We start from the raw sequence: 12,271 nt of genomic DNA, 5'->3' as shown, positions 1-12,271 counted from the left end.
ATATAGAAATGGGTAAGACCCAACACGTTTCTGGGTTCAGTTTTCATTGACTGGATATCTCACAGGAAAGATAACTTTCCAGTAGGTTTAGTGTGAAGTCAAGGCATTGGAAGTATGCCGTATATTGCTGGAAAGGTCCTATACCTTTCGTTTTATAGAGTCCTGGGTTAGTTTGGCTTAGATCCTACAGTCCTCAGGATGCCTCAGTCCTCCTGACAGTGGGTTAGTTGGTGAAATACACCCTGCAGGATCTCCAGTCAGGCTCCCAACCTAACGTGGAAAAAACTGACCACAATACTGCATCTCTCCATCATGGAAGAAAGCCGTGTTCCTTTCCTTAGAGCCCTCCTGACCCACCTGAGAGCTAGGATTAGGTGCTAATCCCCCACCACACCTGCTGAATTAGGCCAATTCACAGCTGGAAGTTTGTGATGTACATAATTTTGGGGGGAAAACTTGGTGGAAGTAAGGTCTTCCCATGTGGGGAATGTGGGTCAGGTTGCAGGGGAAATGTTTTGCTTATGGAAGTTGCAAAGCAGTTTCTGGAACAGGAGCATCCTCTGCCTCATCCTCCTTTCTCTTCACCTTTGGGAAGTGCACTGGCCCCTTTCCCGTAGCATGTGCATGCCTGTGGTATGATCCACCAGGCTAGGCTGGGTAAATGTTTCCATGCTCTGCCAGTTGCTGCTTTTTCTACTTTTATTTTTAAACCAAATGGTAACACTTTGAAGCATTTCTGATTAGGGAACCTCAACTTGTTGTTTCTGCTTAAAAGTGATAATTCCCCCTTAATACAAACCTCAAGTACCTATTTTAATGAAACCTTCAGATGAATATCAAAGAGCTATTTACTCGTATCTAATATTTTAATTAGATTATATTCTCAATTTAACCCATTAAACCCCCTTTGATGATCTCCATGTTTAGTGTTTAGCCCCAGATGCTGGAGGTAATGAATATTGGACCTTTGATTTAATGAGAACTTCTGCCTTTCCAGCCTGACTCCCTTTGTATCCCCCTTTTTTATTTTCTGAGCTATAGAATTCAGTTAATTGAAGAAGTCTCTTACCACCACACATTAAGGAACCTAAATTAGCATCCCTTTTCTGATTAGAAAATGCAAGCAGACATTTTCTCTTTGATCTGAGGATTGAGTTGAAGTAGGCAACAGCCCCCTGAAAATGAGCTGATGGCTTTATTATTTGGCTGACATGCAGATGCGTCCATGTGGTGCAAAATGCTTAATGTCTTAATTGATCACCTTCCTCCTTATCTGTCATCCTACTACCTTTTAGAGCTCCCTAAATTAGGATGATCTTTCTAGGTGGGTGGTGTGTTTTGTTTGGGGTTTTTTTGTTAATAAAACAATGAACTTTTAGAAAAAAAATACTAAACCCATACTAAACTAGAAGCCATGTACACTTAAATGATCTGCATCTGGGGGGCAGCGTGAATAGATTTATATATATATATATATATATATAAAAACACTAATCATGGTCATCTCACAAACCATTTGGATAGGGCTGTGGGGTGGGTTTTTTTTTCTCTCCCAGAAAAAGACATCATTTGCACCATATGTGGAAAGAAAATCTTTTGATCTACCTCAATACTAATGCAAATTTTCCCTGCACCTAGCAGCTACGGTGGCACAAAAAGGGACCATACAAGTAAATGATGAACATCCATCTGCGTAAAAGCAAAGGCCAAAACTTAATGTCTTTCAGATTAGGAAGGCAAGGAATTTAAATAAGAAATAGGCCTTGGATTTTGCATTAAGCATTCAAGGAGAGATTGAGCTGGAGCAGAACACGCCTGCCAGAGTCCCGTGGCTCCAGCACAGCTATTTCACAGCACAGTGTTACTCACTGAGCGCAAGCTGCCTTCCCAGGGGCAGAAATGTATTTGTGTACACCATCCAACAGAACTCAACGTTCACCTGGTGGGCCCTTCCTAGCGCCACCATTTCTTAATATTTTAGGTTCAGGGAGTGTAGAAGCTGAGACCACCCCTACAGCGGTCAAAGACCCACAAGCAGTTCTACTTAGGAGCAATGCTGCTGCAGTAACATCGCTATCACATTGCTTTCAAAGATAACTGGTCAGCTTTCCACCACCATCTGACAAAAGGTACGAGCAGCTGGCTCATAGGCTGCTGGCTGAGAGAAACATACTGTTTTATCAGTTAAAAGTGTTATGAAAGGCAGAACCTAAAAGCTGCGTTCCATCATTACATCCCTAAAGACAAACTGTCAAAGATGAACGTTGTAAACCAAGCAGGATTATGTTTTAACTCCTGCAGTCCTTGAATACTTTGGACAGGCATGAACAAAGCTATGACGCCCAAACAGCCCACGAGCCAAGGATTTGATCGTTATCATCTCCTGTTAGGGATCAATTCTACAGTAAGTTATAATAGCACAAAGAATATGCTTTATTATTATTTTGCACGTTGCCCAAACCTGAGTGCCCTCTGCATGAGAATAAGCAGGCATGTGGAGAGTGGACCAACGCTGGTGACAGCCTGCGTGGTGTGAGAAAAAGCTGTAGATGCACAAAAGCCCAGCAATAGGTAAAGGCGGTGAATCTCCACTGGTGACAGCTGGCAAGGGTGAGTTAAAGCAGCCTGCCTTGCAGAAGAGCCTGCTTTGAACAGAAGTGATACTGAGCCAAAAACCTGGATCGAGCAGATGCTAAAGAAGCACCCAGCAGCTCAGCAAGAGCTTTGCATAATCGTGAGTGCAGAGCAGGCAGCTGCAGGTAATACCACAGGGCTAGCTTTCTGTGTGCCATAGGAGCACTTAAGGGCTTGTTCTAGCAGTCACAGCAAAGCCGACGAGATACACAACACTGGAGAGTATTGAGCCTTTACTTTAGGAAAAGCAAGTGGAGTGGTCTCAGCAGCAGCTGAACAAAGCAAGTCACAAAATTTGGTCAGCTTGCCTTTGCTCCTAGCATTTCAGAAACCTGTATCATAGAGTTACCTCATTATCAGTGAGTTAAAGCCAGCTTCTTCCTTGAAAGGCTCTCTCCACCCCAACAAGTAGAAGAGACACTGCAGTCTACTGTGGGATCACCCTCTCTTCTCTTAAGCATGCACTTCACATCCTCCTGCCTTTATCACCAGGTGCAACGTATTGCTACTGCTGCAGGAATACTGACTGTCAGCAGCTGTAGCCACCCCAAGGCACAAGTGTTTCATCTAAGCTTATTATGCTGCAGAAACAAAATAAATCCAAGACAAGAATAAGCCACTTTTAAAGCCGAGCAACACCATCCGACCAGGAGGTTGCAGTTAATTAAGGTGATGCTGTTTGTTACTGTGACCAGAAGGGAGGAAGAGCAAAGCCCTCAGTTTAGGGGGCTACAACGCTTGGGAGTGAGCATCCTGTCCAGGTTCACCTATCCCTCCTCTGCTCCACAGCACAGCCCACACCTGCAGAATCTTCACTTTGGAAAACCAGTGGGGAAAATTGCACGAATTCCATCATCCAGCAGGGAGAAACGAGGAAGCTGTAGGAATAATTTTACATAGGGTGTGCAATACCTGGGTGACGTGCTGGACCTGGCTACAGGTTATTTACACCTTCACCAAGTGACAGCCCACGGTACTTGCAGGGCTGACACATGTGTGTTTAACAGCAAGACTTTGCAAATGGTTGTAACTGCCTGTACAGCCTGCATATCTGATCTGCTTTTACACAGCTCTGCCCACAGAGGAAAAATGCCTAGGTTGGAACTCCTTTCCAATCCATAAAAATGAAAAATGTTAAGGGCAGTGGACAGGAAAATGCTCAATATCAACACAGAAAGCAAAGGTTCATGGAAGGATTTTATAGGCCATTTTTTCATTTTCTCAATGAAAGCAACAATAAACATTAACCGCTTAGGTGTTCAAATAAATTAAGAGGAAACAATTTCATTTCAAGAAGCTCACAGGAGAATTTTCATGAAAATCAATACTTTGAAAAATGGGAAATCAACCAAGATTTCTCATTTCCAGCAATTATTTCCTGCCAGCCATTTCCATCCCAGTATTTCCCAAGCAAGCATGTAAATATTAAAAAAAAAAATCACAACACACCCCCCCCACACACATACCCCACCCAGAGAGCCATCTCAAGCCTCTTGGGGAGAGCAGGAAAAAGCCAGCAGTTGTCCCTGAATAAGTCACAACCTGGGAATAAAAGCTCATTTCACTTTAAGAGAAAAAAAAAACTGAAATAAAACAAACAAAATGCCCCCACATCCCTTCCTTCTTCCCAGGACCCCCTCCGCTCTCCAAACACACGATACCCTCCTCCCAAAACCTTGCCCAGGCTGCCTGGTTTTAAATGCGATTGTAATTTTAAATGTGAGCCAAGGTGCCTAGACCTGCAGAGAGGTGATGATAGGCGAGTGTTTGTGGATTTTATTTTATTGTTCAGCATAAATACTTTGTGAAGAAGAAAGTTCCTGTTGTGGCAGGGGAGACGCAGAAGAGACCTGAGTGTTATTTAATTCATATTCTGACCCTTCCTCACAGACCTGGCACGTCCTAAGTGTGATGATGCCTGGGGCAGAAAGGGGAGCGGGCTCTGTCGCCCCTCTGTGCCCCACAGAAACCCGGGCACCTCGCTGCTGGAAGTGTCCCAGCATTCCAGCCCTTCCCAGGGGACTGGGGTGAGGATCTCTGGGGGTGTCAGCTGCCCCCTTCACCTGCTGTCATCTGCAGCACAGCAAAGGTCCTGCACTGCGCAGCATGTGCCCAGACATGCTTCCAGTACCGAGGACATGCCCCTGACCCTCAGGACCCTCCCTCAAGATCCACCATCAGACTAGAAATACCCCAGCCCACCGGCGTGCAAATGCTTCAGGCCCGGAGCTGAGTGCTGGCTTTGGGGGTGCTTTGTGCAGTGGGGACGTCTGCTCGCCCTCCTCGATCGGGGTGGGGGGCAGAGCCGGGCAGTGCCCCCTGATGCCTCCGCTCGATTGACCCCCACGGGACTCTTGCCAAAGAGCCGTGTAAACGCACGGTGGAGGGACAAATTACTTCTGCATGTCTGTGCCCAAAATCTGCCGCTTGTGTGTCTTAATCTTCTACTTTTACTTTCCCCTGCCTTTTTTCTTTGTGTTCTCTCCAGCTCGGAGTATTTTTATACACCTTTGTCTTTAGTAATAATAAGAGAGAATGAACAATTCTTTGCACAGGTAAAAAGAATCACACACAAATGTAAAGAAAGAGGATTTTTAATATCCCTTTCCAGTCAGGTGCAATTTTTTTTTTTTAGGGTTACATCTTTATACTTGCTCCTAATATTCTCTCCCACTAAACTAAAGGGATTTCTCGTGTCTCCTCTGTACACTTTGCTGTTCAATCCCATTACCAAATGCAAGTCCACCCGAGTGACTGGTGGCCAGCGGCCGCGGCAGCAGCGTGCCACTGGTCAGGCCAGCTCCAAGACGGGCATCCATCCTGCACCCGCTGCGGTGCACAGCACCCGGCCCCGTGAGCAGCAGCAGTAAACATGGTCGGAAAAAAATATTTATTGTTTATCGCCGTAGAGCTTATTTTTTCCATCACTTGTAATAGCTCCTGACAATCCGTATGGAGCAAACGGAACGGAACACCTTGGGGGGGCTGGGGGGATGCGGCCGGTGGGATGGGATGGATGGGTTGGCTAGGGGAGGGGGGGATGCGGCCGGTGGGATGGAATGGATGGGTTGGCTGGGGGAGGGGGGGATGCGGCCAGTGGGATGGGATGGATGGGTTGGCTGGGGGAGGGGGGGATGCGGCCAGTGGGATGGGATGGATGGGTTGGCTGGGGGGGGATGCGGCCAGTGGGATGGGATGGATGGGTTTGACAGAAACTTTCCACCCCCCCCTCCTGCGGCCGGACCAGTGCCGGGAGGGGGAAAGAGCCGCGGGCTGGCAGCAGCAGTGGCTGGGGGGGGGGGGGGGGGGGCAGTGCAGTTGCAGGGAACCCCGCAACCCGTGTCTCTCTGCGCGTCCCCTCCAGCCGCACCCCGGGCCAGAAGACCCTCGGGGTAGCCCCCGAATTACCGTTTTTAGGGAGGCGGGTGGCATCTTAGCAAAATTTGTGGATGAAAATTATTGTTCCGGGAACGTTTATTAATAGCGTCTAAAAGACAACTAGCCATTTCCTGGACGGGTGGATGGGTATTGGGTATTTCCCACCCCCCGACTTGTGATCTTGATCATGTTAAATGTAAAAACCATCAAGGGAACCCCGCGAAAAGGAAGCGAACACACATTTCCATCAGCTATATTTTATATGTTAAACAGGGACACATTTTCCTCCTCACAAAACCGCAGGTCCCGTAATCCAAAATGCCATGAAAGTGCTAACGTCATGAGACAACTAAATTAACTTCTCGTTAAAAAAAAAAAAAAAAAACCAAAACAAAACCAAACAAACAAAAAAAAAAAAAGGAAAAAAACACCTTTTTTGAAATAACGAGACACCGACACGCCACCGGGTTGGTGCTGCACATCCAGCATCCGAGCGAGCGCAGCCTCTCCCGCAGGATTTGACCGAGGAAAGCCCCAGCGCTTCCCCGGAGATGCGGAGGTGCTCCCAGCCAGCAGCTCACAACAGGGAAAAAAGGGGAAAAAATTAAAAATCTTAATTTACCTGGGAATTAACCGCGTTGCGCCGGCAGGAGGATGGGGCGAGGCGCGCACGGCCGGCTGCGCGCTGGCTGGGGCGGGGAGCGCAACCCAGCGCTGCGGCTTTTGGCGAGGAAAAGGGGCCGGGGGACAATTCCGGGCGGGGAGGGGGGGGGGGGCTGCCGGGCGGTGTCCTCCGAGCTGCAGCACATCGGTGCTGCTCCGAGCAGCCCCGGCAGGACCGAGCGGAGGGACCCCCCCCCATCCCTCCCCGCACCGGGAATCGATACGCGGGGGTTTCTCTTACCTGTTGCTGGGGGAGGGGGGGGAGGGGCGTTTCTACTATTTATTTTGGGGTTTTGTTGTATTTTTTTGAGCTCCTGCGTGTGCTGGGAGCCCTGCCCGCGTTCCAGCCTGCCCTGCCGCCCCGGGGGGGCCGGCGAGCTCCAGGGAGCTCGGGGGGACCGGGCGATGCGTGCCCCCCCCCGCCGCCCGTTGCTGTAAAGCCGGGGGAAGTTCGGGGAGCGGAGCCCGGGATTTCCAGGGGAAGGGGAAGCTGGAGGGATCCCGCCCTGTTCCCCTCTCCCGCACCTTCCCAGGCAAAGCTGGGGGCGATGCTGGGGGGAGGCCGGCGGGCACCCCCTCCCCCCGGCCAGCATCGCTGCCCTCGCCCCCGGGAGGGGGGTCCCCGCATCACCACCCCCTCCCTAAGGTGCGCCCCTGCCCTGCGGCGTCCCTGGAGCTGGGGGGGGGGGGCGGCACTGGCGGGGCCGGCGGGGGCGCAGCCCCCCAGAGGCGGGGGCGCCCTGTGTTCCTAGAGGCGGTGGGGCCCGGCGCAGAGGTCCCCCTCCTCCAGGATGTCCACCTCGTCCTCGGGGTCCTGCAGCAGGAAGGGGCCGGGGGGGCCCTTGCGGGGGTCGCCGCCGGCTGGCTCGGGCAGCTCGGGCTCGGGGGAGCTCTGCTCCCGGCCCTCCGCCCCGCCCGGCGCCTTGGGCTCCTCCTGCGTCTTCCGCAGCTGCTTTTTGTGCTTCATCCGCCGGTTCTGGAACCAGGTTTTCACCTGGGGACGAGGCGCGGGGAGGGGGAGAAGGATGAGGGGTGGAGGGGGGGGGGAAGAGGAGGAGAGAAAAGAAGAAGGAAAAAAGAGGAGAAAAAATAAAGGGAAAAAGAAAAATAAGAAAAAAAGGAGGAAATAAAAAAAGAAAGATAAAAAGGAAAGAAGGAAATAAAAACCAAAAAGGAAATAAAAAGGGGGGAAAGAAGGGGGAAAGAAGAGAAGGGGAAAAAAGAGAAGGGGAAAAAAGAGAAGGGGAAAAAAGAGAAGGGAAAAAAGAGAAGGGAAAAAGAAGGAGGAAAAAAGAAGGGGAAAAAAGAGAAGGGAAAAAAGAAGGAGGAAAATAGAAGGGGAAAAAAGGAGGAAAAAAGAAGGAGGAAAAAAGAAGGAGGAAAAAAGGAGAAAAAAGCGAAAAAAAGGAGATAAAAAGAAAAGGAAAAAAGAAGGGGGGGAAAGAAGGGGAAAAAGAAGGAAAAAAGAAGAAAAATAAAGAAGGGGGGGAAAAGAAAGGGAGAAAAGAAGGGGAAAAAGGGAAAAAGGAGGGTAAAAAGAAGGGGGGAAAAAGGAGGAAGAAAAAGAAGGAGAAAAAGAAGGAGGGGGGAAAAAAAGGAGAAGGGGAAATAACAGGGGAAAAGGAAAAGAATGGGAAAACCCCCGAGAACAAAAATGAGAAGGAGCCGGCGCGGACGCCGCGGGCGGTGCCGGTGCCGGTGCCGGTGCCGGTGCCGCCGCCCCGTACCTGTGTCTCGGAGAGGCTGAGGGCCGTGGCCAGCTCCACCCGCTCGGGCGTGGAGAGGTACCGCTGGATCTCAAAGCGCTTCTCCAGGCCGGAGAGCTGCGAGTCGGAGAAGACGGTGCGGGCCTTGCGGCGGCGGCAGTGCTTCCCGGGCAGCTCGGCGTGCGCCGCGGCCGGGAACAGGGCGGGCACCGGCACCCCTGCGGGGACACCGGCGGCGGGGCGGGGGTCGGGCGGCGGCCGGGGCAGCCGCGGGGGCCGCCATCCTCCGCCCGCCCCGCCGGGGCTGCAGCGGCTCGGGGCGGCCGCTCCCCCCCTGCCTTTTCGTTGTTGTTTTTTTTTATTAGTCGGGTTATTTTATTTTTTTTCGTTTATTTCGTTTGTGAGGCCGTTTTATCCGTTTGGGTTTGGGGGTTTCGTTGTTTCGAAACGCGGGGCTTCGCCAAGCGCTTCGGCGGCGCCCGCCGCAGCGGGGCAGGGGCAGCGCGGGCAGCGCCCGCAGCCTTTGCGGGGAGGGGGGATCGGCCCGGCGAGGAGGGGCCGGCGGGGAAACCCGCACCCTGCGGGCAATTAACCCGCAACGAAACGGACGAGGGAAAAACTCGAGCCTTGGAAAAGGCTGGGAGGAGAGCGGGCGGGAGGAGCGCGGTGTTCTCCGGGTGTTCGGCGGCCGCGCCGGTGCGTGACTTGGGCTGCCCGGCGAGGAACTTTTTGGGGGGAGGGTGTCCTCCCAGGGCAAGGGCCGTGCCCGGGGGCCGGCAGAGCCCCGGGACCCCCTGCCAGCCCCGGGGAGGGGAACCGGGCCAGCCCCAGCAGCGGCAAAGCGAAGCCCGGTCGCCGTCTGAAGGGACAACGCAAGGAAAAAGGGATGTCACCGGCCCCAAAGGAAATGTCAATAAAATATCAATTAACGGCAAAGGGGGACAAGGCCCGAGATCCCGGGCAGCGTTGAGTGACAAGTAACGGGGCCGGGGGCCCGGGGGGCGGCGGGCGGCTCCTGCCCCGGGGGTCGCAGCCCCGCTCCCGCGGAGGGATGCGCGGAGCTGCCCCGCCGCCCCCCCCGGGGTCTCTGGCCGCTGGGCCGGGTCCCCCCGGGTCCCCCCCGGCGCCCCCGCGATGCCCGCCGGCCCCGAAGGGCGCAGCTGGCGCCCGCGCAGGGCTGCGCTTACCCGAGGCGGTGAGGAAGTAGGGGTGGTGGTGGTGATGCTCCGGCTTGTGCAGGGCAGGGTGCGGGTGGGGCGCCAGCAGGGTGGGGGTCGGCATCAGGGGGTACCCATAGTCCAAGAAGGGGACGCGGGAGGCCAAGGAGCCGGGGAAGTGCTCGGGGGGCACCTCCCGCAAGGGCTTGGGCTTGTGCAGCAGGATGTCCTCGATGAAGAAGGAGGTGGGCCGGGGCGCGGAGCCGGGGGGCACGGCCGAGGTGAAGTTCAGGTTCATGGCGCTTGTCCCCGCCCGGGGCAGCGGGGCAGGGGGCGACCGGGCTGCGCGCTGGCTGCCGCCGCGGGGCTCGGCCGGCCGGCTGCACCGCCCGGGGCCCCAGGAGGAGAAATAAAAACGATAATAAAAAATAAATAGGAATTTACAAAACAAACAAAAATCCGGAGGAAAAATAAATCACAATAATAATGAAAACGCCATTCCCCCAGGCAGGAACACACGGGAAGAGCCGGGGGAGGCGAGGCGGGCGGCTTTGGGCTGCGCGGGGAGCTGCGCGCCTTTGAGGCGCGGTGGGCAGGGGGCTCCGCCGCGAGCCAATGGCGATCGGCCGGGCGGGGGGACGGGCGCGCCGGGCCACCCAAAGCGCCGGGGGGGGGCGCGGGGGGGGCGCGGGGGGGGGCGCGCAGCCGCTGCGGAGCCGCGCAGCCTCCGCCGCGCAACGCGGGCGCAGGGTCCCCAGCAGCGCGCAGACCCCGCCCGGCCCCGGCGCTGCCTGGGGGCCTTTTACCCGAACCTGCGCGCTCCCTCTTTTCTATTTTATTTTACTTTTTAAAGGCAAAAACTTGGGGGAAGAAAATGAGCGGCGCGTCCCAACGGTGTCCCATGCTCCGCTCCTAACTCGTCCCCTCGCACGCGGTGCCTTCCCGCTCAGGTTATCACCCCCTCGGGGTTTTGCTCCCATCCATCCCCCTCTCCGGTTGTACTAACACTTTTTTTTTTTTTTTTCCCCAGTCTTTCCACTGTTTGCTTTTTTTTTTTGCTTTTTTTTTTTTTAACCCCCCCCCCCCCCCCCCCTAATCTGTAACATTCATTTCCCCGGAGTCAATTTGCTAAAATGAGGGTGATATACCACATCATAGCCGAGATAATTTCGGTTCGCATCTCAGAAAATTGCTCTAATTATTGATGTTAAACTCAGGGAAATTAAAAGAAGGCACTTCTCCTTCATCTCCTGATTTTAAGCTCTAATTTGTTGAAATCGAGTTGTCATCACAATTCCAATCACTACCGTTAATAGTAAAAGTGTTCTAATAGAGCCAGAACTCGCACAACCCATGCTATTAGATAATTAAGAAAGATGTTAGAAAGGCAAGTGCTAATCCTTGGGCACATGGACAGCATTTCCATCTGATCCAGCAGGTAGGACAAATTAATTACCAGACTCAATTAGTCCTAAAAGTACAGTTCTCAGGGAAGTATAAGCCATGTCTTCCATATGGATGAGCTGGTAAATGGTAAATAGATGAGGAAAAAAAAAACCCTTTAAAAGAATAGAAATAGCAATCGTCCGCTTTTAATGAAGCTGGAACTTGGAGCGCGCGAGTTTTCTGGCGGTGCTGTCTCTTCTCCGCCGGCGGTGACGGACACGGTCACGGCAGACACGGTCACGGTGGACACAGTCACGCGTGGGCAAGGGCAGGGGGCAGCCACCTCCCCCCCCCTCCCCGGTGGGCAGAGCAGCAGAGCACCCACTCAGGCTTTTAAGAACAACCCGTTATAACACCTGGTAGCTTTGAAAATACAGATGTGGCTCCAGCAGTTCCAGAGGGCCAAAACTGAGGGGGCCCAGAGCGCTCCTCTTGCACCTGGAAAACCCACCGGAGCATTTGTCTCTCCGTAACAGGCAGCGTGTGTTACAGCCACGCACATGCTTCGCTTCACACGTGTAGTGCCCACGTGTGGGCAGGCACCAGCGTCACGCACTGAAGTGACACACACACACATATATATATATATTTATATATATATGTCCACAGGGTTGCAGGTGCAGCGCTGCAGAGGCAGGGGCAGGGCTGGGGGAAAGGCTCACCCACCACAGAGCTGCCTTTCCTGCTCCTGCTGCCCAAACTCCCTCTTTTTCTCCAGGAAAAAATAATTAAAAAACCCAAATCTGTTGCAGCATCCCCTCCTGAAACGCCCGTTTCTGCATCCACCTGGGATTTTGGCCGGGGGTTTAAGAATACAACAGGCTAACAACTTTCTCTGAGGAGCAAATGAGTAAGCAAATGAATTAACAGTGATGAAACGTGTCTAATGCCCAACTTGTTAGCGGAGGGAGTGCAGCCAGGGGGGTGTGAGCCACTTGACTGGCCATTTCATCGGCTGAGATTGCTTCTCCAGGAGAACTGGGGCTTTACTCATCACTGGGGTGTACATATATATATGTACATATATATAATTATTTTTTTTAAAGCAGGTCTGACAGATCAGAGATGCGTTACTTCAGCCAAATGGGTCACAGCTTTAGGACTCGGCAAGGTGCTTGCCTGCCGGCCACATCGAGGGGCTGCTTTTCAGCGTCTCTCTTTATTCGGTGTACAGCTGGGGAGGGGGCGATGGGGCCGCTCTCCGAGCCACCTTGCTGCCCCACACCGGGCAGCGGCACGTCAGGCACCACAGCCCCTCGTGGGTGCCAATTCGAAGGCAAGAAGCAG

At 53.1% G+C, this 12,271-nt stretch overlaps 1 protein-coding gene across 1 annotated transcript; it reads right to left on the bottom strand.

Moving 5' to 3' along the window:
- Positions 1–7,423: 7,423 nt before the first annotated feature.
- On the bottom strand, positions 7,424–9,836 carry BSX (brain specific homeobox). Its single transcript, XM_040615918.1, has 3 exons — positions 9,569–9,836; positions 8,403–8,599; positions 7,424–7,669 (listed from the first exon to the last, which is right to left on the bottom strand). Exons 1-3 carry the CDS (start codon positions 9,834–9,836, stop codon positions 7,424–7,426), a joined length of 711 nt encoding a protein of 236 aa, XP_040471852.1.
- Positions 9,837–12,271: the final 2,435 nt, after the last annotated feature.

The sequence above is a fragment of the Falco naumanni genome, chromosome 16 (assembly GCF_017639655.2).
Source record: "Falco naumanni isolate bFalNau1 chromosome 16, bFalNau1.pat, whole genome shotgun sequence".
NCBI classification, from domain to species: Eukaryota; Metazoa; Chordata; class Aves; order Falconiformes; family Falconidae; genus Falco; species Falco naumanni.
This window is presented reverse-complemented; position numbering and strand designations above follow the sequence as displayed.

Excerpts from the sequence above, each read along its gene's own strand:
- BSX (XM_040615918.1), bottom strand. The coding sequence starts at position 9,836 with ATGAACCTGAACTTCACCTCGGCCGTGCCCCCCGGCTCCGCGCCCCGG. Across the intron at positions 8,600-9,568 it reads CTACTTCCTCACCGCCTCGG|GGGTGCCGGTGCCCGCCCTG; the intron begins GTAAGCGCAGCC and ends GTGTCCCCGCAG. Across the intron at positions 7,670-8,402 it reads TCAGCCTCTCCGAGACACAG|GTGAAAACCTGGTTCCAGAA; the intron begins GTACGGGGCGGC and ends CCTCGTCCCCAG.